This window comes from Balaenoptera ricei, chromosome 6 (assembly GCF_028023285.1).
Source record: "Balaenoptera ricei isolate mBalRic1 chromosome 6, mBalRic1.hap2, whole genome shotgun sequence".
NCBI classification, from domain to species: domain Eukaryota; kingdom Metazoa; phylum Chordata; class Mammalia; order Artiodactyla; family Balaenopteridae; genus Balaenoptera; species Balaenoptera ricei.
The window spans coordinates 34,707,633-34,734,818 of NC_082644.1; the positions used below are offsets into that span (position 1 = coordinate 34,707,633).

The 27,186-nt window shown below is 39.0% G+C and overlaps 1 protein-coding gene across 1 annotated transcript; it reads left to right on the top strand.

Annotated features, from left to right (window-relative positions):
* The first annotated feature begins 1,388 nt into the window (after nucleotides 1-1,388).
* ZNF367 (zinc finger protein 367) lies at nucleotides 1,389-26,380 on the top strand. Its single transcript, XM_059924455.1, has 5 exons — nucleotides 1,389-1,864; nucleotides 16,970-17,120; nucleotides 19,699-19,818; nucleotides 21,150-21,288; nucleotides 23,810-26,380. The coding sequence occupies exons 1-5, from the start codon at nucleotides 1,454-1,456 to the stop codon at nucleotides 24,030-24,032; spliced, it is 1,044 nt and encodes a 347-aa protein (XP_059780438.1). The 5' UTR covers nucleotides 1,389-1,453; the 3' UTR covers nucleotides 24,033-26,380.
* The last annotated feature ends 806 nt before the right edge of the window (nucleotides 26,381-27,186 follow it).

The following is a 27,186-nucleotide window of genomic DNA, read 5'->3' on the forward strand; positions in this document are numbered from 1 at the left end:
CCCCATCCCCTTCCGAGCCCACACTGGCCCTCGGTGGGTGACTGTCAGACTTGGACTCCGGTCGTTCAGGATTCCTCTGGTGCGGGGTGGGGTCCTTGAGGCGGGGGCGGGCAGAGTCGGGAATGACCCGAACCCTCCGGGGCACCCACAGCTCAACGCCCTTCCAGACGGGGGATGAAGGGCCGGCCCCGGACGGGTGAGGAACCACAGCGGGAGGGCGGGGAGTCCTCTGGCGTCTTTGGGGCATCCGTCCCGGGTGTAAGAATGGACACACGCCTGTGTTCGTGTCCCCTCCGAGCCGCGAGCAGCACACGGGGACCTCAGAGACGACTTCCTTAACTACCCCACTTTACACAGCTGCGAAACCGAGGCCCGGGGAGGCGAAGGCTGGGACTGATGCCCACCTCAGCCTTGGGGCGAGTCGGGGGTGCGGAGAGAGTCAACTCACAGCGAGTCCAAGAGCTGGGCAGATGGGAACCATTAAGAAACGACGCACCTCTTGGTGTCTACTAGAAACTGCAGTAAGAAGGCCTCGGTCCCCCTAGAGCGGGTGGCGGGAGCCACGGACAGGGGCGGGCAGCCCGGGCCCCAGCCCTTTAAATTCCCAGCCGCGCGGGAACTACAGCCCAACAGCCACGGGCGGGTGGGGCCGGCAGACGCGCGCCCCCGCTGGCCAACTACCACCCCTGGCCCGCCCCCTCTCTGATAACTTTCCAATCAGCAACTCCCTTACCGCCCGCCCCTGCCTGTCGCCCCCAGCGCGCCTCCAACCCTGACTAACCGCGCGGAAGGACAGCAGGGGCGGGGCTACTGGAGGGTGTGTCTGGGCGAGTGCAGACGTCGCGCGCTCCCCCGGAGTTTCGAACGCTGTTGGCTCTTCAGGCAGAAAAAAAATACAAGAGCCGCGGCCAATAGCGTGGCAGAAAGGACCCGCGCGCAGGTCTGGCTCCGCCCCGCTCCAGCTAGAAAGAAATCCAGGCACAGCTATTGGCTCGCATGTCCTGTCACTCGCCGCTGCGGCCAGCGGGCAGGGGACTCGCGGTGATTGGTTCCGCCCAGGCGCGAAATGTAACGCGGGAAAAACTGGAGCAGGGACCCCGGCGGCAGGTTGTTATTTTCGGGGGCTCGGCGCCGCGCGTCCTGCTTTCCTGTCATCGCAAGGCAAGGCGCCCGCTGCTTCCCGCCGCTGCAGCCTGCGTTGGGGAGCACAAAGAGTGGAGGGCGGGCTTGACCCAGGGTTGGGGTCCGGCCCTGGCAGCCTGGTGCAGGCCGAGCGGCTCTGCTCCTTCGCTGGCCGCCGCGCAGGAGGGTTCCAGGAAACGTCCGCCTGCCATGAGCCAGCGGGACTGAGAGCCGGCGACTCGGAGCAGCGCGGGCGAGCGGAGCAAAGGGCCAGACCCGGGCTCAGGGAGTGCGGCCCACGGCCGCCGGAGCTGCGGATCGGGGCCGGGCAATGATCCGGGGTGTGGAGGCGCCGATGGCTGACAACCCGCCGCAGCCGCCGCCCGTCATCTTCTGCCAGGACTCTCCGAAGCGGGTGCTGGTGTCGGTCATCAGGACGACCCCAATCAAGCCCACATGCAGCGGCGGAGGGGAGCCGGAGCCGCCGCCACCGCTTATTCCCACCAGCCCCGGCTTCAGTGACTTCATGGTGTACCCGTGGCGCTGGGGCGAGAACGCGCACAACGTGACGCTCAGCCCCGGAGCCGCCGGGGGCGCCGCCTCGGCTGCCTTGCCCGCCGCCGCCGCAGAGCACCCAGGGCTTCGGGGCCGGGGCGCGCCCCCGCCCACCGCCTCGGCCGCCGCCGCCTCAGGAGGTGAGGACGAGGAGGAAGCGAGCAGCCCGGACAGCGGGCACCTCAAGGTAAGCGGCGCGGGCGGGGCTTGGGGTAGTCGGGGCCCGTTAACGGCGCGGCCCGGGAGCCGGCAGCGCCCGCAGACGCGGCGGGCGGGGCGGGGCCGAGTTTAAAACGCGAGGTCGTTCTGGCGGGGGCGGGGGCGTTGGCGGGTGACAGGACGCTGACGTCACTGCAGCGCGCCAAAAAACTGCCCCCGGGGGCGGGGCTAGGTTTCAGTCACGTGACACCCGCCCGTGGGGTGGGGAAGCCCAGCAGACCAGAGGGCACAGGCCAGCAGGTGCAGTAGGCGGGAGCGTGGCCTTGGGGTCACGGAGGGGGACGGTCAACCCGCTCTGCCAGTCGTTCGGCCCACCGCTGAGTCTTTTTTGGCGGGAGAGGGCGGGAAGGGGCCGCAGGCCTTGAACTGTTCCTCTGGGTGCGGGCGGGGGGGGGAGCGATTGCGCAGTTTCTTCCTCACCGCAGATACCCCGACCCTGCTAAAGATGCCTTGTAGAGATAGCCGAAGAACAAGAAGGGACTTAGGGGAATCTTCCCCAGCGGGAGTTGAGCCCTCGCTGTCTTCCACGCATCCAGCGTACAACTTTGCTAGGTTCTGAGAGCTCAGAGTGGAATGGGACGCTGTTGTCACCAACCTCGAATTGCTTGGAGTCTCAGACTGTATTAGAGCTGGAAAGGATTCAAACCTACAATTTACGGATCAGGCAATTGAGGCTTAGAGGGATTGGTGAAGGGAGCTCCCCAAGGTACACAGCTAGGTAGCGGGAACGCTGGTACTGTAGTTGAGTTTTTGTGGCTCCTAGTCCTGAAGCATGTGTTGGAGGTGCCTCCATGCTGACATATACTTACCTCTATAGACTGTAAGCTCCAGGAGCGCCGGGACAATTTCTCTCTGGTAGACGTATTTGACTTTAATACCTTATACTCGGTAAATGCTGAATAAATGTGCTCAGTTAAGTATTTGTGTAATGAATGGTGCTAATATAAGGTTAATATTCAGATTCTATTTGTTAAGTGGCTATATAAGATAAGCAGTTTGCTAAAGATAAAACAAGTAAATCACCTTGTTGATAAGTACGTCTATATTGGCAAATACTATAAAAATTGAAACAGGTTTTATCATCATTTTACACTCAGTAGCAAAGATGTTGAAACACTGTGTTGAGCCCTGAGGAAATTGATACACTTTGTTACTAATGGCATTGTTATTAAAGAACTATACATTTATACAGCTATATGCCTTGACACACTTCAACTCTTGAAGCTGCACTTCAGTAAAAATTTGAAAGAAGAAGCAGTAGAAATATTTATATTAGTGCTGAGTTTGTGAAGTGAACAATCATTGTGTGCTGTCTCTAGGTAGCCCTTAGTAAGATGGCTGGGTATCCTAGATATTTTTCTGTGTTAACGTATTTACATGTTTAGTACTTAAAAAAATATATATGTAGTAGGTTATATGGTTGAGCAACATAAAGATATATATGCACAAATTACTTATAGAAGATTTTGCATCTATTATTTTATCCTTAATTATAACTGAATCTAATTTTGGATTATCCAAGAAGATTAATGTTATAATAGATAAGTGAAATCTATACTTTTTTTGGGGGTGGCTAAAACAGTTTTATCTTCACATAAACCTTTTAAAAAACATTCTTAATAATGCATAGATTTGAATTTTATTTCCACTTTATCTACCTCTTTTCAGAAGTAAAACATAACACAAGTTATGAAAAACATTTAAAAGTGAAAAGGCTTTTATATATTTCACTTTTTTTCCTCCTCACCGTCTTTCATGCCATAACTGTTTCATAAATTAGTAGACAAATTGATTTTAACGTGTCCTTTTATCAATGAAGCAATCCAAATACAGCTCCAAAAATTCATTCATTTAGTTTCTGCAACTTGAGGGGGAGCCTCAAGCCTCCATATTTTGTGCCCTCTGGAATATACTTTCATTTAAGGAAGTTACCTAGTTTGATTTGTGATCAGTACATTCTAGACTAAAGGTTGGGAGTTCCAGCCTCCTTTACTTTGTTTTGCTTCTCTAAAGTACTCGTAGTTCTTTTATCTCCATATACATCATAGGTGAATCATGCTGGCTGAGTCTGCTCACTTTTTGGGAAGACAAGTTTGTAATATAGTTGGTGCCAATAACATGCTTCTCTCTACCCCCTTCTCTCAGTGTGTGGGTTAGAGACAATAACAGCTGTGGGTTTGAGAACAACTTTTGTGTTCATTTACTGTCTATTTGATGCCACCTGTCCCAGGGGAGGTGTTAACATCTGAGTCCTACACACCTGGTGTCAGCTTTTGCTTGCTTTCTTGTTTGTTTCTGCGCCCAACACTGCCTCCCCGCCTGTGAGGAGAACATCCATCTTCTACCAACTTATTTTGGCCCCTCATCACAAGATTGTTTAGCACTATTGGGATATAGTTATATATTAGCACTGTCTCTTCCCAGGTTGTAGAATTCTGGGCAGGAAGGGAGAATGTCTAATTTTCATCCGCCAAATGATATTCCAAGCCTCCATATTTTGTGCCCTTTACTCAGACTGCATTCATGAGGTTACTTCTCCACTTTGGGACCTGTGTAGTTTGGCTTCTCTGCACATCCTCAGATACCGCTTACACTTTAGGACCCGCCAGCTGCCTATCCTGTTTCCCCTTTCTATCACCAATCACTTTAAACATCTAGACTGCACATAGCCTTACAAACAGCTGATTAGTACACAGTAGTTTTTGATCAGTACCATGTTTAAACATAACGTCATGTTAACATGTTACGTGAACATAGTAGCCACCATTTGTTATTTATTGCCTTGCAGAGCAAACCACCAGACTCTGTGTTGATTGTTTTGAATTCTTTAATTAATTTACCTTGTTTACCTGATGAAAAAGGATGAATTAGAGAAGTCCCCAAGATTAAGTTAACATCATATGATAAGTGGCAGAACTGATTGGAACTTTTTAGAGCCCTTACTCTTAATCTGTACCTGATATTGCTTCTGTGTTTATCATGTGTGTGTTGACTTTAGGGGTTTATTTATTTGTTTTTAATATTAAGAAGATGCAAGTAGGGAATTCCCTGGTGGTGGTCCAGTGGTTAGGACTCTGCGCTTCCACTGTAGGGGGCATAGGTTTGATCCCTGGTCAGGCAACTAACATTCCGCCAGGCAGCACGGCCAAAAAAAAAAAAAAAAAGAAGAAGATGCAAGTAGACTTATGAAATAATACACACTATTCATAACTACCTATATCTCGATTGAGATGCATCATGAGAATACACACAGTACAATAGATAGATACAAATTAAGACTTAGAAAGTGGTCCAGATAGGTCAAGGTGGGAGATAGAGTTAGGAAGCAGATAATGCGAGCCATAGGAAATTCGGATCTAAATCTGAATTCGAAAAGGGAAATAAGATCTATTTACATTTTCTCATGAAAGTGAGAAGGTACACATGCCTCCCTCTGAGAACTGTTTTTCTTTTCCTTCCATGTTGTATCTGTATAGTTTATTTGAATTTTACTTTGTATAAAAATGTGTTGAGGACTTTTAGTCTTTTTAGTAATCACACGAGTATCAAGTTTGAACATAACTTTTTCTAAAGCCTAGGTAAATGTGTACATTATTCTAAGTGGCTTGAGAAATAACTCAAATTTTATTAAATAACTTTAAAGTTATTGACATTGAAAACAAAACATTTACCATGAAATATTTTAGAAACACTTTCAAAATCACTATCTTCCGGAGGTACTGAGATTGTTTTAAAAATTAAACTTGCTGAAGTATGCAAACATTTTTGGTGATTTATTCATTTTTCTTCTTTCTAGTAGCTTATTTTGCAGCAGTTGCCATATAATAGCAATAGGATGTCTTAGAGTTTCTTTTTTAACTTTACTTTTTTTTTTTTGCAAATAATCAAGCAGTCTTGACAAGATTTCTCTCTTAAGCTACAGGTACACTTAGTTGCTGATGAGTCAACTCTATTATTGTCAAAATGTACATAGATACATGCTTTTCTTATTGCTAAGGCTAAAATGAAAAGGGTCCTCTTTAAGTGACACTGCTTGTTTTTGTGTATATGGTTAAAAGATGCTATTTATTCATTTATTTAGGGTATTAGATGATTACTTGCCTTGTTTAATTTTCTTAGTTGAAAGAATGCACTTAGTGAAGTCTTACCTGTATATGGCTGGGATGTTGTATTATGTTGCATTTTTCAGCTCTTTATTTCTCACTTGGAAAATGCAAGTATGATGTGTAGATGAAACAAGATCTTAGAGTTACTGGGAGGCAGCCAAATAGTTAACTTCAAAAAAAAAATCTTCCCCCACTATTAAACATGCTTGTTAATTTTTTTTTTAACTAGAAACAGAGAAAATAGTAATGGATAATCTTAAAATTTTGATACTAAATAGTATTTGATACTAAATCAGTTATTTCAAATTGTAATAGAGTCAACAATATGTTTTTATGTATTTAAAAAATATTAGGGAAATGATCCTTTCATGGCAGAGGAGTTGTATTGCTAAGGTTTTTAATTAACCTTATTTCATGTTCCATTTCTTTCTTAACAGAACAAATCATCTGCTATTTTTATGGATCATAGATGCTGTGTTTGTTTTACATTTTAAAAACTGTTTAAAACAATTATTCATAATATGATCATAACCAGCAACAATTTATACAATTATTGTGGAGAATTGATGAGATCTTTATCCCATTAACAAATATGTATTAACAATGTGCTTGAGTCAGTTAGCTTAGGCTAAACCATGCTGCAGAATGAACCTCAAAATCTCAATCTCAACCTAAACAAAGCTCGTGTTACGTATCCTGTGAGGGTTAACAGCAGGTGTGCTCTTCATCCTGTTCACTCTGGGACCCAGGAGGAACATCCCCTACCTGGGACATGCGAGTCTCAAGGCAGAGAGGAAAGAGAGATGGTAGAACCTTGTGATGGCTTTTAGAGCTTTTGCTCAGAAGTCACACATGTGATTTCTATTCACATTTTATTGGTCAAAGCAAAGTCATATGGCCAAGTTGGCTTCATTGGGGTCCACAGTGCAGAAGGAGCAGTGAATATTTTAAAAATATTATAATCTGCCACAGTGCTTTCTCACATTCTTTTCCCTTATTATTATTATTATTATTATTTTGGCTGCATCGGGTCTTAGTTGTGGCACATGGGATCTTTGTTGAGGCATGTGGGATCTTTTTTCATTAAGGCACGCGGTCTCTTTGTTTTGGTGCTCAGGCTTCTCTCTACTTGTGGCTTGCAGGTTTTTCTCTCTAGTTGTGGCGTGCGGGCTCCAGGGCATGTGGGCTCTGTAGTTTGAGGCACACAGGCTCTCTAGTTGAGGCATGCGAGCTCAATAGTTGTGGCGCCAGCTTAGTTGCCCCCCAGCATGTGGGATCTTAGTTCCCTGACCAGGGATCGAACCCGTGTGCTCTGCGTTGGAAGGCAGATTCTTTACAACTGGACCACCGGGGAAGTCCCCTCACATTTTTTTTTCTTTTTATACTTTTGTGGCAGGAAACACATAACATAAAATTTACCATCTTAACCATTTTAAAGTATTAACTATATGAACATTGTTTTAATAGAACTCCAGAACTTTTTCATCTTACTAAACCAAAACTGCACCCATCTCGAGCTCCCCCTTTCTCCCTCTCTATGGCCCCTGGCAACCACCATTCTGCTTTCTGTTTCTAAGTTTGACCATTTTAGATACCGCATATAAGTGGAATCATGTAGTATTTGTCTTTTTGTGACTGCCTTATTTTACTTAGGATAATGCCCTTAATATTCATCCACGTTGTAGCATATGGCAGAATTGCCTTTTTTAAGGCTGAATAATTTTTCATTGTATATATCACATTTTCTTTATCCATTCATCTGTCAGTGGACATTTAGGTTGTTTCCACCTCTTGGCTGTTGCAGAAATAGGTTTTAATATCTAAGAATTTTTTAGACATGACTTATCCTATAAGATAACTCATCCATGGAGATTGAGCTTTTCTTTCAAGGTGAAAATTGATTGAAGGGAATTTTGCTGGGGCTTATTATCAAGGTTTCAGGCTGATGTTTTTAAGCTTTGGGAAGGCTTTAGGTTTTTATATTGACAGCAGTAAAAACATCTTCAGTTTGGATGTAGGTGTTTTTTATGTTTTTCTTTTTTTTTCTTTCATTTATATGTTTAAAAATTTAACTTACCTGGAAAGAAAGTTTTTTTCTTCAAGGAAATGCTTATTTTAGATTAGTTTTACATACGTAGAAATGTTAAGACAGTACAGGGAGTTCCCATCAACCACATATCCAGTTTCCCCTATTGCTAACATCTTGCATTAATATGATACATTTGTTACAATTAATGAACCAAATTGGTATATTATTAACTAAAGTCCATAGTATGTTCAGAGCTCTTTAGTTTTTTTAAAAATTGAGCTGAAATTCACATAGCATAAAATTAACCATTTTGAAGTATAATTCACTGATATTTAGTAATTCACAATGTTGTGAAACCACCACCTATATCAAGTTCCAAAACATTTTCATCACTCCAAAATAAATTCCTGTATTCATTAAGTAGTCACTCCCTTTTCCCCTCTATAGGCAGTCTCTGGAAAACACCAACCTGTTTTCTGTCTGTGGTTTTACCTATTTTGGACATTTTATTACATGGAATCATAAAATATGTGGCCTTTTGTGTCTGACTTCTGTTACTTAGTATACTGTTTTTGAGGTTCATCCACCTTGTAGCATGTATCATTTCTATGGCTGAATAACATTCCATTGTATATGTACATATGTATATGACATTGTATCACACTGTCAGACTTTTCCACAGTGGCTAAACCACTTTACATTCCTACCGGCAATGTATGAAGTTTCTAGTTCCTGCACATTCTTGACAAAAAAAACCTTATTTCTACTTTTTTCCTGGTTTTTTTTTTTTTTGAGTATAACTGAGTTGGTGTGAAGTCGTATCTCACTGTGTGTGTGTGTGTGTGTGTGTGTGTGTGTGTGTTTAATTTTTTTCCCTTCAGGCTTTACTGAGATATAATTGACCTCAGTTGTAGTTTTGATTTGAATTTCCCTAATGACTAATGATGTTGAGCATCTTTTCATGGGCTTGCTGCCCATACATATAACTGCTTTGGAGATATGTCTATTCAAGTCCTTTACCCATTTTTTATTTGAGTTTTTGTTGTTGTGTTGTAAAGGTTCTTTATATATTCTGGATACTAAAACCTTATCAGACATATGATTTGCAAGTATTGTATCCCATTCTATAGGTTGTCTTTTCACTTTCTTGATAATGTCCTTTGACACAAATGTTTTTAATTTTAAGTCCAGTTTATCTATTGTTTTGTTGCTTATGCTTTTGGTGCCACATCTAAGAATCCATTGTCAAATCCAAGGTCATGAATATTTATCCCTGTTTTCTTTTAAGAGTTTTAAAGTTTCAGCTCTGACATTTTGGTGTATGATGCATTTTGAGTTAATTTTTTATATATTGTGTGAGGTACAACTTCATTCTTTTGCATGTAGAAATCCAGTTATCTCAGAACTATTTGTTGAAGAGCTATTCATTCCCCATTGCATGCTCTTGGCACCCTGTTGAAAATCAGTTGGCCATAGGATAAGGGTTAATTTCTTGATTCTCATTTTGTTTCATTGGCCTATGTCTTTCCTTATGCCAGTACCACACTGTCTTAATTGCCATTGCTTTGCAGTAAATTTTGTAATAGGGAAGTGTGAGTCCTGCTTTGTTCTTTTAAAGTATTGTTTTTTCTACTTGGAGCCTCTTGCAATTCCATGAGTAGAGGATTGCTTTTTCCATTTCTGCAAAAAAGGCCTTTGGGATTTTAATAGGGATTGCACTGAATCTGTATATCACTTTGGGTAGCAGTGGTATCTTATATTAAGCCTTCCAGTCCTAGAAAGGTATCCCATAAGTTTTGATATGTTGTGTTTTTATTTTCATTCGTGTCAAAGTATTTTCTAATTTCCTGTGTGATTTCTTCTTTGACCCATTGGCTGTTTAAGAGTGTTATTTAATTTCCACATATTTGTGAATTTTCCAGTTTTCTTTCTGTTATTTATAGTTTCATTCCAAGTATGTCAAAGAAGATGCTTTGGATGATTTCAGTCTTTTAAAATTTATTGATACTTGCTTTGGGCCCAACATATGGTCTATCTTGGGAAATGTTCCATGTGCATTTGAAAAAAATGGATATTCTGCTGTTTTTATATCTTTGTTGACCTGTCTAGTTGTCCTATCCATTAATTGAAAGTGAAAGTCTCCAGCTATATTTGAGCTGTGTCTTTATTTTCAATTCTGCCAATTTTTGCTTCGTACATCTTGGGAGCTCTGTTGTTAGGTGTGCATGTGTTTATAATTGTTATCTCTTTTTCCATCCTTTCACTTTTAAACCTATTTATGTTTTTGGCTCTAAAGTGAATTTCTTGTAGATAGCCTATAGTTGCTTCATTTAAAAAAAAAATCCATTCTGCCAATCTCTGCCTTTTGTTTGCAGAATTTAATCTATTTACATTTAAAGTGATTACTTACAAGGAAGAACTTCTCCCATTTTATTTGTTTTCTATAGTGTTATACTTATTTTGTTTATCAATTCTTCGATTACTGCCTTCTTTAGGGTTTGAATTTTTTTGTAGTGTACCATTTTCTTTCCTTTCTTGTTTCCTTTTCTGTTTTTTTTTTTGAATTAATATCACCTTAGCACCAATAGTATATAAAAGTTCTGCTCCCATATATTTCTGTCCCTCTTTCTTTTTGTTATTGTTGTCATAATTACATCTTATATTGTGTTCCCATTAACAAAGATTTATTATTTTTTAATATACTTGGCATTTGTCTTTTATATAGGAAAGAAAAGAAGGGTTATAAGCCCAAAGTGCAATACTTCTGGCTTATGTAGTTACCTGGTGTCGTTTATTTCTTTGTATGGCTTTGAGTTATTGTCTAGTGTCTTTTCATTTCTGCCTGAAGAACTAACTCCCTTTAGATTTATTGTAGGGCAGGTCTAGCAATGAACTCTCTTAGCTTTTGTTTGCCTGGGAATGCTTAATTTCTTCATTTTTGAGTGATAGTTTTGTTGAATATAAGATTATTGTTTGATTTTTTTTTCCTTTCAGCACTTTAAACATGTCATCCCACTGATTTGTATAGTTTCTCCTGAGAAATCAGCTGTTATTCCTATTGAGGACTGGTATGTGTGATAAACTGCTTCTTTCTTGCTGCTTTCAAGAGTCTCTCTTTGTCTTTGTCTTTTGATACTTTGATTATGTCTCCATGTATATCCGTCTTTGTGTTTATGCCATTATTTCTTCAAATATTCTTTCTGCCCTAGTCTCTCTTGCCTTCTGGATCTCCGATTGTGTGTGGGGGGGTATGCTTGATGCTGTGGTGTCCCCCAGAATTCGTGTGTTGGATCCTGACCCCCGAAGATGATGGTGTTAGGAGGTGGGGTCTTTGGGAGGTGATTAGGTCATGGGGGTGGAGCCCTCATGAACAGAATTAGTGCCTTTATGAAAGAGGCCCTGGAGAGCTCTCTTGCCCCTTCTGCCATGTGAGGACACAGCAAGAAGGCACTGGCTATGATCTGGGAAGTAGTCCCTAACCTGACCATGCCAGCACCTTCATCTTGGACTTTACAACTGCCAGAACTGTGAGAAATAAACTTTGGTTGTTTATAAGTTACCCAGTCTGTAGTATTTTGTTTTAGCAGCCCAAATGGACCCATAAGACACTTGATGTCCTACTGGTATCATAGGCCCTGTTCATTCTTTTCTCTTTCTGTTCCTCAGACTGGATAATTTCAGTTGACCTGTCTTTAAATTTGCTGTTTCTTTCCTCCTGACAGTTCAAATCTGCCATTAAGACTCCGTAGTGAATTTTTTTCATTTCGGTTATTGTATTTTTTAGTTTCAGAATTTCTATTTTTAAAAATAATTTGTTTCTTTTTTGACATTCTCTGTTTGTTGAAACAGTGTTCTCCTGGTTTTCTTTTGTTCTTTGTGCATTGTTTCCATTACCTCTTTCAGCATATTTAATACAGTTTAACATCTTTGTCTAGTAAGTCCAATGTCTGCTTCCTCATAGGAGAAATTAACTCCTATGTATGGGAGTTAATATTTTTGTTTCTTTGCATGCTTTGTAATATTTTGTTGAAAACTGGGTGTTTTGAATATTATAAAGTAGTAACTCTGGAAATCAGATTCTTCTCTCTCCTCAGAGTTTGTTTTAGTTGTGTGCTGTGGTTTGTAGTTGTTTGGTGACTTTTCTAAACTATTTTTGTAAACTCTATTCTTTATTGTGTTTGTTCTCTAAAGTCTGTTTCTTTAGCTTTAGTCAGCTCATATTTTGAGAGAGATCTTGAATGCCGAAAAAAAAAAAAACCCCAAAAAACCAAAACAGAAAAGAAAAGAAAGGGGGAAAAAACCCCTTCTAACTTTGCAGAATGGTCTGTGCTGTAGCTCTCCTTCTGTACTTAGCCAGACTGTTTACAAGTCTGTCTTAGCCTTCATTTCTTGCTTGTGCTGAGCCTAAAGATCAGCCAGAGGTGAAAACTTATGTTCTTTTCAGGTCTTTTCTGAGTATGCTTCCTGCGCTGGGCAGGCAAGTGTGTGGCTTCCTAAATTCCTGTCTTTAGGATATGTGGGCACTTTTCAGTGCCCTAATTTCCCGAGGAATTCTCTCCCCAGCTTTTCCTCCCAGGCTTTGGGTGTGTCTGTGTGCCTTAGTTGAAATCTTTTCCCCCAGGTGGCAGCAAGTTGTTATTGCCCTTACAAGGTTTTTGAGAGATGCCCTCTGTGTAGCCACTTTTCTGCCCAGAGAGAGTTCTAAGTTAGCAAAACAAAGACAAGCATCTTGTGTCAGACCTTCAGGTAGCCCCCAGGCTGGGCAAAACAGACAAACAAAATTCTTTCAGAGTAAAGTCTTCTCTGTTCTTTCTTAAACCAGGGACTAGATTCCTACACTGAGAATGAAGGCAGTAATCTTCAAAGACCACTGAGTGAAGGGGTGGGGCAAGGGCTGTAAAAAGCGCTGCAAAGCTTTCCTACTGTTTTACATTGCGTGTTTCTTGATTCATTGTTCTCTGAGTTGCTGTAAATTTCTCATCATTTTCTGGAGTTGTGACAAAGCTGATTCTGAACAGTTTTTGCTCGACTTCTTAGTGATCTGTGGAGGGGTGGGCCCTTGGAACTACCTACTCTGCCATTTCACTGATGTCACTCAAGAATGGTTTCAAAAAATTATTTACAGTTATACCTTTGAGATGTTATGGGTTCAGTCCCAGACTGCTAGTCACACAAGCTTTTGTTTCCCAGTGAATAAAAAGTTATGTTTACACAATACTGTTGTCTCTTAAGTGTGCAGTAGCATTATGTCTAAAAATTACTTTAAATAAAAAACACTTTAAAAACATTTTTCTAAAAAATATTGCTAAAAAATGCTAATCACCATCTGACAACACAGGGTTGCCACAAACCTTCAATTTGTAAAAAACGCAGTATCTGCAAAATGCAATAAAGTGAAGCGTAATAGAGACTCTGGGAGGGCTCACGCCAAGGAGTACTTCCCAGAACTTCTGCTGCCAGTGTCCTTGTCCCCACGGTGAGCCACAGCCACCCCCCGCCTCTGCAGGAGACCCTCCAACACGAGCAGAAAGAAGTAAGAACTTGATTATCTGGGCAACAGTCAGCTCTACCCACCACCACTGCCTCCCATCAGGGAACTTGCACAAGCCTCTTTGATAACCTCATCCACCAGAGGGCAGACAGCAGAAGCAGGAAGAACTACAATCCTGCAGCCTGTGGAACAAAAACCACATTCACAGAAAGATAGACAAGATGAAAAGGCAGAAGGTTATGTACCAGATGAAGGAACAAGATAAAACCCCAGAAAAACAACTAAATGAAGTGGAGATAGGCAACCTTCCAGAAAAAGAATTCAGAATAATGATAGTGAAGATAATCCAGGACCTCGGAATAAGAAGGGAGGCAAAGATTGAGAAGATGCAAGAAATGTTTAACAAAGACCTAGAAGAATTAAAGAACAAACAAACAGAGATGAACAATACAATAACTGAAATGAAAACTACACTAGAAGGAATCAATAGAATAACTGAGGCAGAAGAAAGGATAAGTGACCTGGAAGACAGAATGGTGGAATTCACTGCTGCAGAACAGAATAAAGAAAAAAGAATGATAAGAAATGAAGACAGCCTAAGAGACCTCTGGGGCAACATTAAATGCAAAAAAATTTGCATTATAGGGGTCCCAGAAGGAGAAGAGAGAGAGAAATGACCTGAGAAAATATTTGAAGAGATTATAGTCGAAAACTTCCCTAACATGGGAAAGGAAATAGCCACCCAAGTCCAGGAAGTGCAGAGAGTCCCATACAGGATAAACCCAAGGAGAAACACGCTGAGACACATAGTAATCAAACTGTCAAAAACTAAAGACAAAGAAAAATTATTGAAAGCAGCAAGGGAAAAACGACAAATAACATACAAGGGAACTCCCATAAGGTTAACAGCTGATTTCTCAGCAGAAACTCTACAAGCCAGAAGGGAGTGGCATGATATACTTAAAGTGATGAAAGGGAAGAACCTACAACCAAGATTACTCTACCCGGCAAGGATCTCATTTAGATTTGATGGAGAAATCAAAAGCTTTACAGATAAGCAAAAGCTAAGAGAATTCAGCACCACCAAACCAGCTCTACAACAAATGCTAAAGGAACTTCTCTAAGTGGGAAACACAGAAGAAGAAAAGGACCTACAAAAACAAACCAAAACAATTAAGAAAATGGTGATAGGAGCATACATATCAATAACTACCTTAAACGTGAGTGGATTAAATACTCCAACCAAAAGACACAGGCTTGCTGAATGGATACAAAAACAAGACCCATCTATATGCTGTCTACAAGAGACCCACTTCAGACCTAGGAATACATACAGACTGAAAGTGGGGGGATGGAAAAAGATATTCCGTGCGAATGGAAATCAAAAGAAAGCTGGAGTAGCAATACTCATATCAGATAAAATAGACTTTAAAATACAGAATGTTACAAGAGACAAGGAAGGACACTACATAATGATCAAGGGATCAATCCAAAATACAAAATTTTGATACAAAATTAATGCACAGAAATCTCTTGCATTCCTATACACTAATGATGAAAAATCTGAAAGAGAAATTATGGAAACACTCCCATTTACCATTGCAATAAAAAGAATAAAATACCTAGGAATAAACCTACCTAGGGAGACAAAAGACCTGTATGCAGAAAATTATAAGACACTGATGAAAGAAATTAAAGATGATACCAACAGATGGAGAGATATACCATGTTCTTGGATTGGAAGAATCAATATTGTGAAAATGACTATACTACCCAAAGGAATCTAGAGATTCAATGCAACCCCTATCAAATTACCAATGGCATTTTTTATGGAAGTAGAACAAAAAAATCTTAAAATTTGTATGGATACACAAAAGACCCCGAATAGCCAAAGCAGTCTTGAGGGAAAAATACGGAGCTGGAGGAATCAGACTTCCTGACTTCAGACTATACTACAAAGCTACAGTAATCAAGACAATATGGTACTGGGACAAAAACAGAAACATAGATCAATGGAACAAGATAGAAAGGTCAGAAATAAACCCATGCACCTGTGGTCAACTAATCTATGACAGAGGAAGCAAGGATATACAGTGGAGAAAAGACAGTCTCTTCAATAAGTGCTGCTGGGAAAGCTGGACAGCTACATTTAAAAGAATGAAATTAGAATACTCCCTAACACCATACACAAAAATAAACTTAAAATGGATTAGAGACCTAAATGTAAGACTGGACACTATAAAACTCTTAGAAGAAAACATAGGAAGAACACTGACGTAAACCACAGCAAGATCTTTTTTGATCCACCTCCTAGAGTAATGGAAATAAAAATAAATAAATAAACAAATGGGACCTAATGAAACTTGAAAGCTTTTGCACAGCAAAGGAAACCATAAAAAAGACGAAAAGACAACCCTCAGAATGGGAGAAAATATTTGCAAACGGACAAAGGATTAATCTCCAAAATATATAAACAGCTCATGCAGCTCAATATTAAAAAAACAAACAACCCAATCCAAAAATGGTCAGAAGACCTAAATAGAAATTTCTCCAAAGAAGACATACAGATGGCCAAGAAGCACATGAAAAGCTCAACATCACTAATTATTAGAGAAATGCAAATCAAAACTACAATGAGGTATCACCTCACACCAGTTAGAATGGGCATCATCAGACAATCTACAAACAACAAATGCTGCAGAGGGTGTGGAGAAAAGGGAACCCTCTTGCACTGTTGGTGGGAATGTAAATTGATACAGCCACTATGGAGAACAGTATGGAGGTTCCTTAAAAAACTAAAAATAGAATTACCATATGATCCAGCAATCCCACTACTGGGCATATACCCAGAGAAAAACATAATTCAAACAGACACATGCACCCCACTGTTCATTGCAGCACTATTTACAATAGCCAGGTCATGGAAGCAACCTAAATGCCCATTGACAGACTAATGGATAAAGAAGATGTGGTACATATATACAATGGAATATTACTCAGCCATAAAAAGGAACGAAATTGGGTCATTTGTAGAGATGTGGATGGATCTAGAGACTGTCATACGGAGTGAAGTAAGAAAGAGAAAAACAAATATCGTATATTAACGCATATACGTGGAACCTAGAAAAATGGTACAGATGAACCGGTTTGCAGGGTAGAAACTGAGACACAGATGTAGAGAACAAACATATGGACACCAAGGGGGGAAAGCGGTGGTGGGGGTGTGGTGGCGGTGTGATGAATTGGGCGATTGGGATTAACATGTATACACTGATGTGTATAAAATTGATGACTAATAAGGACCTGCTGTATAAAAAAAATAAATAAAATTCAAAAATTGAAAAAAAAAGTGAAGCATAATAAATAAGGTATGCCTGTATTATGATATTTTGTTTTAATGAGTGGAGTCCGAGAAATTATATTAATGTTTTTGCAAATTGTTAACAGGATGGAATCCGACGTGGTAGACCCAGAGCAGATACTGTACGGGATTTAATAAATGAAGGAGAGCATTCGTCCAGCAGAATACGTTGTAACATCTGTAATAGGGTGTTTCCACGGGAGAAATCGCTCCAGGCTCACAAAAGGACTCATACAGGTAAGCTGAGCAAATTTACGGAGTGCCAAAAGTGATACTTAACTGAAAGCTGATTTGATGTTTGGGCCTATAAATTAATTTTTAGTTATCTTACATTTCCTTATTGTAAAGTTTTTAAAACAGGCACTGTGTAGTCAGCTTCTCTTTTGGTGGGGAGGGATAGTTTTCTGAACATTGATACCATGTGATTTCTAAAGTTATCATGGTAATTAATGTAGTTGTCACAGGAATGTTATTACTAAATTTGGTTCTATCCTTCTATGTACCCGAATTTTACTTGATATGCCCTTAAGTTGTCTGTATAATTGTTAAAACTGATTTGTAGGCCAAATCCTAAATCAGTTATAGTCAAGTTTTTAATAGAATTTCTACAGTCCTCAAGGTATTTGACCTAACTATTAAATCTAAGGTGAAGTATAATTTTTCAGAATTAAGTGTATTGTAGGTAGCTATCCCAAGACTATCATATATCTTTATTTGTGTAGAGAAGTTATACTTGCATTTAAAATACCATAAAAATACCATATAGAGAGCAAAAAGATAATATAAAGAGGGGCTTGTTCTTTCCATAGAGAAAGTTGGTCCCACTCAGAAGGAGCCATGTGGTTCTAATAATGATATCAAATAATTTACAGATGAGGAAACTGAGGCACGAAAACACCCAATTACCACTGACTTACAACTTCTCATACCCTTAATTCTAGAACTACACTGGCCAGTATAGTAGCACATGTGGCTCTTGAGCACTTGAAATGTGGCTAGTCTAAACTGAGATGAGCAGGATGTTTAAAATACACTTAGTATGAAAAAAAGAGAGTAAATGATACCCTTAATAATTTTTGATAATGATTACAAATTGAAATGATAGAATTTTAGATATATTGGGTTAAATAAAGTATATTATCAATTAATTTCACCTGTTTCTTTTTACTTTGTTAATGTGGCTACCAGAAATGGTTCTCATTCTATTTCTGTTGGTCAGTATGGGTCTAGAACTTGGGCTTTTAACCCTTAGTCCCCTGTTTGTTCCAGTATGTTTATGGTCATCACCTGTTTCTTTTTTCTTTCCGTTTTTGAAAAGATATATTTTAAGGGTGTGCTAGAATACAGTTTTCTTAGCTAAATCCCTGAAAAAGGGTAAAATTTTAATTTTGAATCATTATAAACTAAGGTGGCCAAGATGTTTTGACTTTAGGTATCATTCAGTAAAACTATTATTGAATGAATATCTGATTTTGAGAATTTTTGTATTTTTTCAATCTACTTAGTCTGAAATAACCCCAAATAACTGGTACACAGCTGTAGAGTACATGTTGCCAGTGTGAAATCAGTTGTCAAGATTCAAGACCATGTGGCATAATAAAAAGGTGCCTGAGTCCCAGTCCTGATCTACCACTAACCCATTGTGTGTCACCCAGTACTTCCAGGCTTACTACACTGTATGCCAGGGAACTGAGCCGAAGATCTCCATGCTATAGTTAAGCTCTAATAGTATATGCTTCGTAAAAGGTTTTTGTCTTACTTTATCCTATGTTTATTAACTTGTGTCCAACTGTCACATTCATTTAGTACATTTCTAAATAATGAGAAATTTAGGGAAGACTCATTACTGTTCTTTGAGTCATATGGGAAGAACCAGTATATAATTGTTGACCAAAGAATGTTTATTCAAGAAATAATAAGTTTAATCATGATTGAAAAACAACCTTTTTGAGTACTTTCTTTAGCCCAGCACTGTGTTGTATATAGAAATTGAAATGGAGTACAAGGTGTTACGCATCTTTGTATAAGGAGAGTACCATGATACATAAACAACATAGACACTAAGTTAGTGAAGGGATATGTAGCTTAATATTTGGAGGCGGGGGTTGGGGGGTAGGGAGGAGCTTTACTGAGACTACAGGATTGGGAAGATTTGAATGGGCAGAAAAGATAGGGATTTCAATGAGTAGAAGATGGGGAACTGCCTCATGGCTGGAATGAATCTCCAAGAGGGAAGTAAAGATAAACCCTGCTCCCTAACCTAGTAGCTATAGTGCAGGTATTAGAGGACCATTTAAAAATCAGCAGATAATTTTCAGTTGTTCAAGAAGTATAGTAGGGTTTGGGGTAATTTTAGAGGGTAGTTGCATGGCAGCTATTCTGGAAGTGCTGTGCAGGTCAGAGACTAGAGGCCTGCCAGGGTTCATTCTAGGTGGGAGGGGCTACCAGTCTGACCAGGGGAGGTGGCAGTGGGAAGGCAGGAGTGGCAGACATGTTAAAGAATCAGCAAGAAGAGCTAGCGATTTGGATTGTGGGGCGAAAATATGGAATAAGTTGAAGATGATAACTTCAAGGATTTGAACCTGGGTACCTAAAAGCTCAACGCCTAAAGAAAATATTGTGCTTCCAAGTGGATAGATGCTTCATATCATCGAAGTGTGCCCTTAGCACTTCCACTTGCAGCTCTGCAGAGGCTGTGACATGTTTTAATTGTTGTTTGCAGTCGTAACTTACATAAAGGTTGATTCTCTCTCCCTGCCCCTTCCCCTTCTCACCTTATTGTCTCAGAAATAATATATAACATATGTCTACTTAGGTGAGAGACCCTATCTGTGTGACTATCCAGACTGTGGAAAAGCCTTTGTTCAAAGTGGACAGCTCAAAACCCATCAGCGTCTTCACACCGGAGAAAAACCTTTTGTTTGTTCAGAAAATGGTACGGTGTTAGGAGTTAAGTTTATGGAATAGCTAGTTGGGAGTTAAAATATCTTTTGCTTGAATTTTTGGGAAGCGAGATTTTTGAGAAAGATTTAATCAAACCTCATAAGTTTTCTTCCTTGTTAATTGTGATCCATGCTCGATTTCCAGGAAATGACTGATTTTTAAATAAAGTATTCTTTTTAGGTGAAAATCTTAAAGGGCAATTAAAAATGCTATATCCAGTTGTATGCTGTAGGAAAATCTATACAAGTAAATACAGCCTTTAGAGTAGGCTTTTACTTTGGTTTTAAACTTTTTAACTGTTAAACTGAAAGAAGCACATTATTGTCGAAATTTTCAGTACAGGAGGAGCGGGGGTGGGGTGGATTTTACCAGCTCAACACTGCTACTGTTGGTAATTTCATAGTTTCTTAAGCTGTTTTTCTTATGTACATTTTTACACAGTTATATTTGAAATTCAGTACAGTTTTGTTCTGTTTCTCCGTGGTTTTCTTTTTTTCTTTTTTTTAAATAGATCTTTATTGGAGTATAATTGCTTCACAATACTGTGTTTCTGTTGTACACCAAAGTGAATCACCCATATGTAAACATATGGCCCCATATCCCCACCCCCTAGAGCCTCCCTCCCACCCTCCCTATCCCACCCCTCTAGGTCATCGCAAAGCACTGAGCTGATCTCCCTGTGCTATACTGCTGCTTCCCACTAGCTAACTATTTTATATTCGGTAGTGTACATATGTCGATGCTACTCTCACTTCGCCCCAGCTTTCCCCTCCCATCCCGTGTCCTCAAGTCCATTCTCTATGTCTACATCTTTATTCCTGCCCTGCAACTAGGTTCATCAGTACCATTTTTTTTTTTTTTAGATTCCATATATATGCGTTAGCATATGAACAATGATTGCCTCAATGTTAGTTATTAAATATTTAATTTGTTTTTAAAATTTGCTTGTTACCAACAAACATGAGGGGCATGTTTTCCTACTTAAACTTTTGTTTACCTTTTGGGATTTTTTTTATGCTAGAGTCCAAGAATGAAATTCTTGGGTCAGAGATTTTGAACATTTTTATGACTTGTGCTAATAAATCACTTTCCAGTGGGGTTGAATGCATTTACATTGCGATGACCAAGGTGAAAGAACCGTCTTCACATTCCTCTCAGTGGCATTGATAATATCAGCTTAGGGTTATTTTTTTTCTCCTCAAGTTATAGAATGATAAATTTCATCATCTTAATTTACTTTTCTCGGATACCAGTGAAACTGAACATTTTCCATGTCTGCTGGATGTCCAGATTCTGATAACTGTTTCCTTCTGTGTTTTGAAGGCTGCCTAAGCAGATTCACCCATGCAAACCGCCACTGTCCGAAGCACCCTTATGCCAGGCTGAAGCGAGAGGAGCCCACAGATGCTCTCAGTAAGCCCCAGGCTGTGGACAACCAGGCTGCCGCCGAGTGGTTGGCAAAGTAAGGCTCTCTCTGGAGTCTACTGCAGAACACTGCCCAGTGTGTGGGTTGAAGTTGGGGACTTTGACAGTTCATTCAGTTTAAATAAGTCGCTTTTCTACACATTTTATAAAATAACTTGAAATGGCACTTTGTTTCCTGAAACCACAGAATTGTTAGGAGTTTTATTTGGATCTGTGTGATAGAAAACTACTATATAATATTAATTAGTCTGAGTGCTCAGACCACAATTTATTTTAAAAGCAAGAGTTTACCCCATTTGAAAAGAATGTTTTTTATGTATTGTATTTCATTTGTCATTAATGCAGTCCCTCTTCATTTTCTTTATATTGGATTTAGCTACGTGTTGATTATTAGAGGGATAGAGACTAGATGTTATTCTAAAGTAAAATTCCAAAAAGCACCCAGTTTAATTTTTTTTAATGGCAACAACGGCACCAGTATAAAAACATTTCTCTAAGGATATTTTGATTTAAGGAGTCATCTATCACATACACACTAGCAGCAGCTGACTGTGCCGCTCCCTAGCTTCACTGGCTTCCTCTGTACTGAGGATAAAGTCTAGAATCCCTAATTGTGTTGCTGTGGCTCTGCCTCCCTCTAGCAACACAGCTGTCTCCAGCCACCCGGCCTCCTTGTCTCTCAACAGCACTATTGCTGTTGTTTCCAGGCCTTTGTGCTCACTTCCCTGTTCATTTAGCCACTCTGCTCATTCTTCATTTCTTACTCAGGTTAAACATTACTTCAGGAAGTTCTTCCCTAACCTGCCCACTAACCCCCAAAACAAACAAGGTTAAATCCACTTAATAGATGCTTTTATAACACATTGTATTTTCCCTCTCAAAACCTCCTTCGCACATTTACTTGTTCAGTGGCTATCTTCCCTGCTGGATCGTAAGCTCCACAAGGACAGGGAATATATTTGTCCCGAGTACTGCATCACTTCCTTCCTCCCTCTTCCTCCTGCCTGGCCCCCACTGCCCCATTATATCTAATTGTGCCCAAGCCAGAAACTTATTAGTCATCCTTGTGTTTATTCTTTTTCTCCCATCTACTCAGTGACCAACCTATGGATTCTACTTCCTTAACAATTATCAGATTCAGCCACTTCAGTCTTCTCAATCCATTCTCCATGCTGCTGCCAGAGGAGTCTTTCTAAAATGCTAATATGATGCTCAATATTAAGTCTAAGCCCTTTATTATAGCATTCAAAGCCCTTCGTTACCCAGTCCTTGCTGACCTTGCTAAGGTATTTTGCTATTTTGCTATTTTCCTTTTTTAGTTGTCCTTCAAGTCATACTGAACTGTTTGCATTTCTCTTTTTATACTTCTGAGTATTTCCAAAACTTTTCTAGTTTGAGTAGTCTGGATTTCCTGAAATCTGGTAATTGTATTTTTTTTTATATGTAAATTTAAAAACAGCTTTATTGAGGTATAATTGGCACACAATAAATTGTACATATTTAAAGTGTATAATCTGATGCCTTCTGACATATGTAGACACCTGTGAAACCATCACCAAAATCAAGATAGTGAACTTAACCCATCACTTTCACAGGCTTCCTCATGTCTCATTGTAATCCATTGTCCCTGCATGTCCCTGCCCTCCTCCACCCCAAAGAACACTGATCTGCTTTCTGTCACTATAGTTAGTTCACATTTTCTAGAGTTTTATACAAATGGAGTCATATAGTATGTACTTGTTCGTCTGGCTTCTTTCAGTCAGCATAATTATTTTGAGAGTCATCATGTTGTTGAGTGTATCATTTCATTCCTTCTTATTGCTGTGCAGTAATCTGTTATATGGATGCACCTCCACTTATTTATTAATTCAGCTCTTGATGGGCCTTTATGTTGTTTTTGGCTATTACAAATAAAGCTGCTATGAACACGAATATACAAGTCTTTGAATGGACATTTTTGTAGGTAATGGTACTGTCATTTAAATATGCCTTTCTTTGGTTATCAAAAAAGGTGGAACATTTGCATTTTCTCTTGTGAATTATCAGTTGGCTATGTAATAGAAAATGATGGTGCTCTTAAGTTCTTGAATAAGTGCTATGTGTTACACATATTAATCCATTTGTCCTATTTTGTGGGTTTAAACTTTCTCATAGTTAACTTTGTCAGAAGCCATCATCCCTCTGTGGATAGAATAAATGGGTTTCTAATGATTATTCTACTGTTTCTATATTTTATTCTAGTCCATTTCACATATGGTCTTTAAGGCAGCTATAGTTTAATGACAAAAACACGTGACTAGAGAGTTGAGTATAAGACCCAGAACTGCCCACTTGTTGATTTTGTTATTCTGAGCAAGTCCTTCAACTTCTTGAACTTGAATTTTTTCCTCTGTTATGGAAAAACATGTGATGTATGCGAAATCACTTTATAACTTTATAAACTGAAACACATAAAATAATACTGTAGTAGAGACCCCCCTTTTTTTTTCTTTAAAGAAAAGTGAACATTTGAGAATGTTATGTATACTGTATAAGTAATACGGATGCATTTCATATAGGTACTGGGAAACACGAGAGCAGCGTACTCCCACCTTGAAAGGAAAGCTGGTTCAGAAGGCAGATCAGGAGCAGCAGGACCCTCTGGAGTACCTTCAGTCTGACGAGGAGGACGATGAGAAGAGCGGTGCCCAGCGGCGGCTGCAGGAGCAGCGGGAGCGCCTGCACGGAGCCCTCGCTCTCATCGAGCTCGCAAACTTGACGGGAGCGCCGCTCCGCCAGTAGCCAGAACACTGACTCTTTCCACTGTACAAAAGTACTGCCCAGCGTACTTAAAAAGTAGATCCTTGGGCATAAGCTAAGCACCTTATTTGCTTATCATAGGCTGCTATTCTGTAGAAATTTATGAAGAATGTCATTGCCCCAGAATATGGGGTGAGAGAGAATTGCACTTTTTTTATATGGTAATGGATTTGTTGTAAAGTTTAAAATATTTTGTAAATATGGGACTTCTAGTACAGGGTAGAAAACTACATATTGTGGGAAGCTAGATTTTGCAAGTTTAATGCATTCATTGGAAGCAGTTCTCACAGGAAGCACTTTCTGAATAAGACACTTGTATGAAAAAAAAAAAAAAGAATGGTACATGTAGCCAAAGAAGGTTTAAATAGATTATTTATAAGATCATTTTTAACAATGTATATTAGTATGTTTAACAATACTGTAAACACTGAAACAAGCAAGAAAGTATAAGATGTGTGTAAGATATATATTTTTAAATTGCAAAATAGTGTGCCTAATAAGACTAGAGAAATGGAAAACTGACTATTTCGGAAGACTTTCTAACTTACCAACTTTGGAAGAAAATAGGTATTTGAACACCTTGGTAAGATGAACAGTAGTTCAGAATTTTCAAAATTGGAGTAAAATCAGTCTTATTCTATCTTTCTGAGGCTTTACAACTCACTGTGATATTTAGGTTTGAAAGCACTTGTCACCCTTAGCTTATTAACTTGGGAACTTTTGCACATTTCATGTTTCTCATTTGCTGAAATTGAATGATTAATCTTGCAAAGTCTAGGTAACTTGGTAATTGGTATTTTTAAAAAATATTATGGGCCCTGTAATGAGATTTGGCAGTTGGATTTTTTTAATAAAAGGGACATCTACAGGGTTGTTTTGTAGTGAACTGTTTTAGATCCTTTGTTAGCAAACACTAAATTTAAATGTACTGCTTGTTTAGAATTATTAGCAAATGGAAGCCTCCTATTTATATTTTCAGTGCATAAAGCCACCTTCTTGCTTTACTTCAGAATAACATGCCAAGCTATTTTGTGTTCACTAAATTTAGCTATCAGTTAAACACTGCAGAAAATATTAGCGACTCAAATAAGTAGGCTTCTGGAATAGTTTTAACTGCAAGTGTGTTAACTTGTGTGGTGGTTTTAAATCATTTTTTCCAAAATAGATGAAGTTTTTAAACACCACTTTATGTACTGAAGCATGAATAGAAAAATCAAGAGCTGAGTAGTTCACCTCCTTTATGTAGGCATAAGCCTCCATCATTTTAACTTGTTTTAAGCAGAAATTAAATTAAATAACATCATAGCATGGTAATTTCATAGATTGCTTAATTGGAGTAAACTTCAGAATAAGAGAGGGAAATATGGGCTCTTCAGCGCCTTTTTTTTTCTTTTTTGTATTGAAGTAGTGGCCTACAGATGTAGTTTAAACATTATCTAAAATGTAGGCTTCTTTATCTCAAAATCCCAATGTGTTGCAGTACACAGATAGTTTAAAATATGTAGCCATGGGGAAGGGGAGGTATGTAAATGTCTTGAAATGGAGCAAAAGTATGAAAGATGATAGTAACAAATAATGTGTATGATGAGGACATACTTTAAAAATGTAATTCCTCTGTACAGTAAATTACAAATCTTGAGGGATTGTTTTTTTTTTTTTGTAATAAGAGAATTTATATTTGTAATGGTTTAAGAATTTTGTTTGTAATCTGGTATATAGAATTTTAACTTGGAGCACTTATGAGCAAGTAAGAGAGACTATAGCATCTGAATTTTCTTGGTTTAGGTTTCAACATTTTTCTCTAGAATTTTTCCTCTCAGATATGACTTAAATGAATTATAAAAAGCGTCGTCAGTCTTGGGAAATTTAAAATTTTAAATTTGATGAGCTTACCTAAAGAAAGAAGTGCAGTAAGAATTTAAAAAATACAAATACTTGCCAATTCACAGATAATAAAATTTAAGGCCTTCAAAAGTAAGAGTTTTTGTTTGTTTATCCTGTCAGCTTTTGCCAACTATAATAGTTATATTCACAAACTTTTTATTTGTATAATTGGAAGTTTTAAGAAATTATTACAACTATTTACTATAGAAATATTTAAAATGTTCTTTTTTTGATATAAGCTGTATACTTGGACAAAATACATTGGCATCTAAAATTTGAGGTGTGTTAACACTGCTTTTTGTTTTAAAAATGTGGTTTACATTCAAATTTTTGAAGTGTTTTATGCTTCATATGGCTAAGTGGTAGTTTGGCAGAGTTAACAGCATAAGAATAAACATGCTGTAATTTTAAAAGATGCTTTGAATAAAAACTTATTTTAATTTACAGTTTAAAGTACATGTTCATTCTTAAACCCTTTATAATTTGTTTTTCTTTTTAAAAATATAATAGCCATAATATAAAAATCTAAAGATGGAAAGAAATGTCACCTATAGCCATACATTCTCCCATCATTATTATTTTGGTGCATTTTATATTTCATTCCAGTCTCATTCCAGGCATCATTTTAGCATAGTTGGAACCATCATGTGAATTCCTTTTTCTTACTTTAAAATTATGGCCTTTCAGAATATAGATATTCATTTAACTTCCTCATCTGTTTCATTATTACAGTGTTAAAAATACTGGTGTAAAAAAGTATTAAACTATTGCCAGCTCTCTCCCAGGCTTTATATTAGGGTAATCAGCAACTGGGATTTCATTTCACTTGTATCCAGGATGTGTTGAATCTGGGGTCAAACCCATAGAATCCACTCAGGGCCTGATTACTTTTCTGAGTCAAGCAAATTTAATTTTTTTATTAGTTATTTTTGGTAGATCTTTAGTTGTTTACTTGCAATGGCAAGGTTCAGCCTGTCCAGGCTTTGTGCAAAAGAATTTCAGAAGCAACTGTTTAGTGTGAGTTGTGGTTTAAACAAAGTAAGGATGAGATTTTGACAGTAACTTAAGTTCCTGGAAGTATGTATATAGAAGCAAATTAAATGCAAATATGATTAAGGCTGTCTTTAAAAGTGACTTTAAAATAGTCCTAGACTTCCCTGGTGGTCCAGTGGTTAAGACTTTGAGCTTCCAATGCAGGGGGCTCTGGTTGATCCCTGGTCTGGGAGCTAAGATCCTGCATGCTGTGCAGCAT

Bases quoted from the DNA above. Each gene is read 5' to 3' on its own strand.
- ZNF367 (XM_059924455.1), top strand. From the start codon at position 1,454: ATGATCCGGGGTGTGGAGGCGCCGATGGCTGACAACCCGCCGCAGCCG. The intron at 17,121-19,698 runs GTAAGCTGAGCA...ATGTCTACTTAG, and splicing joins TCACAAAAGGACTCATACAG to GTGAGAGACCCTATCTGTGT. The intron at 19,819-21,149 runs GTACGGTGTTAG...TGTGTTTTGAAG, and splicing joins TTTTGTTTGTTCAGAAAATG to GCTGCCTAAGCAGATTCACC.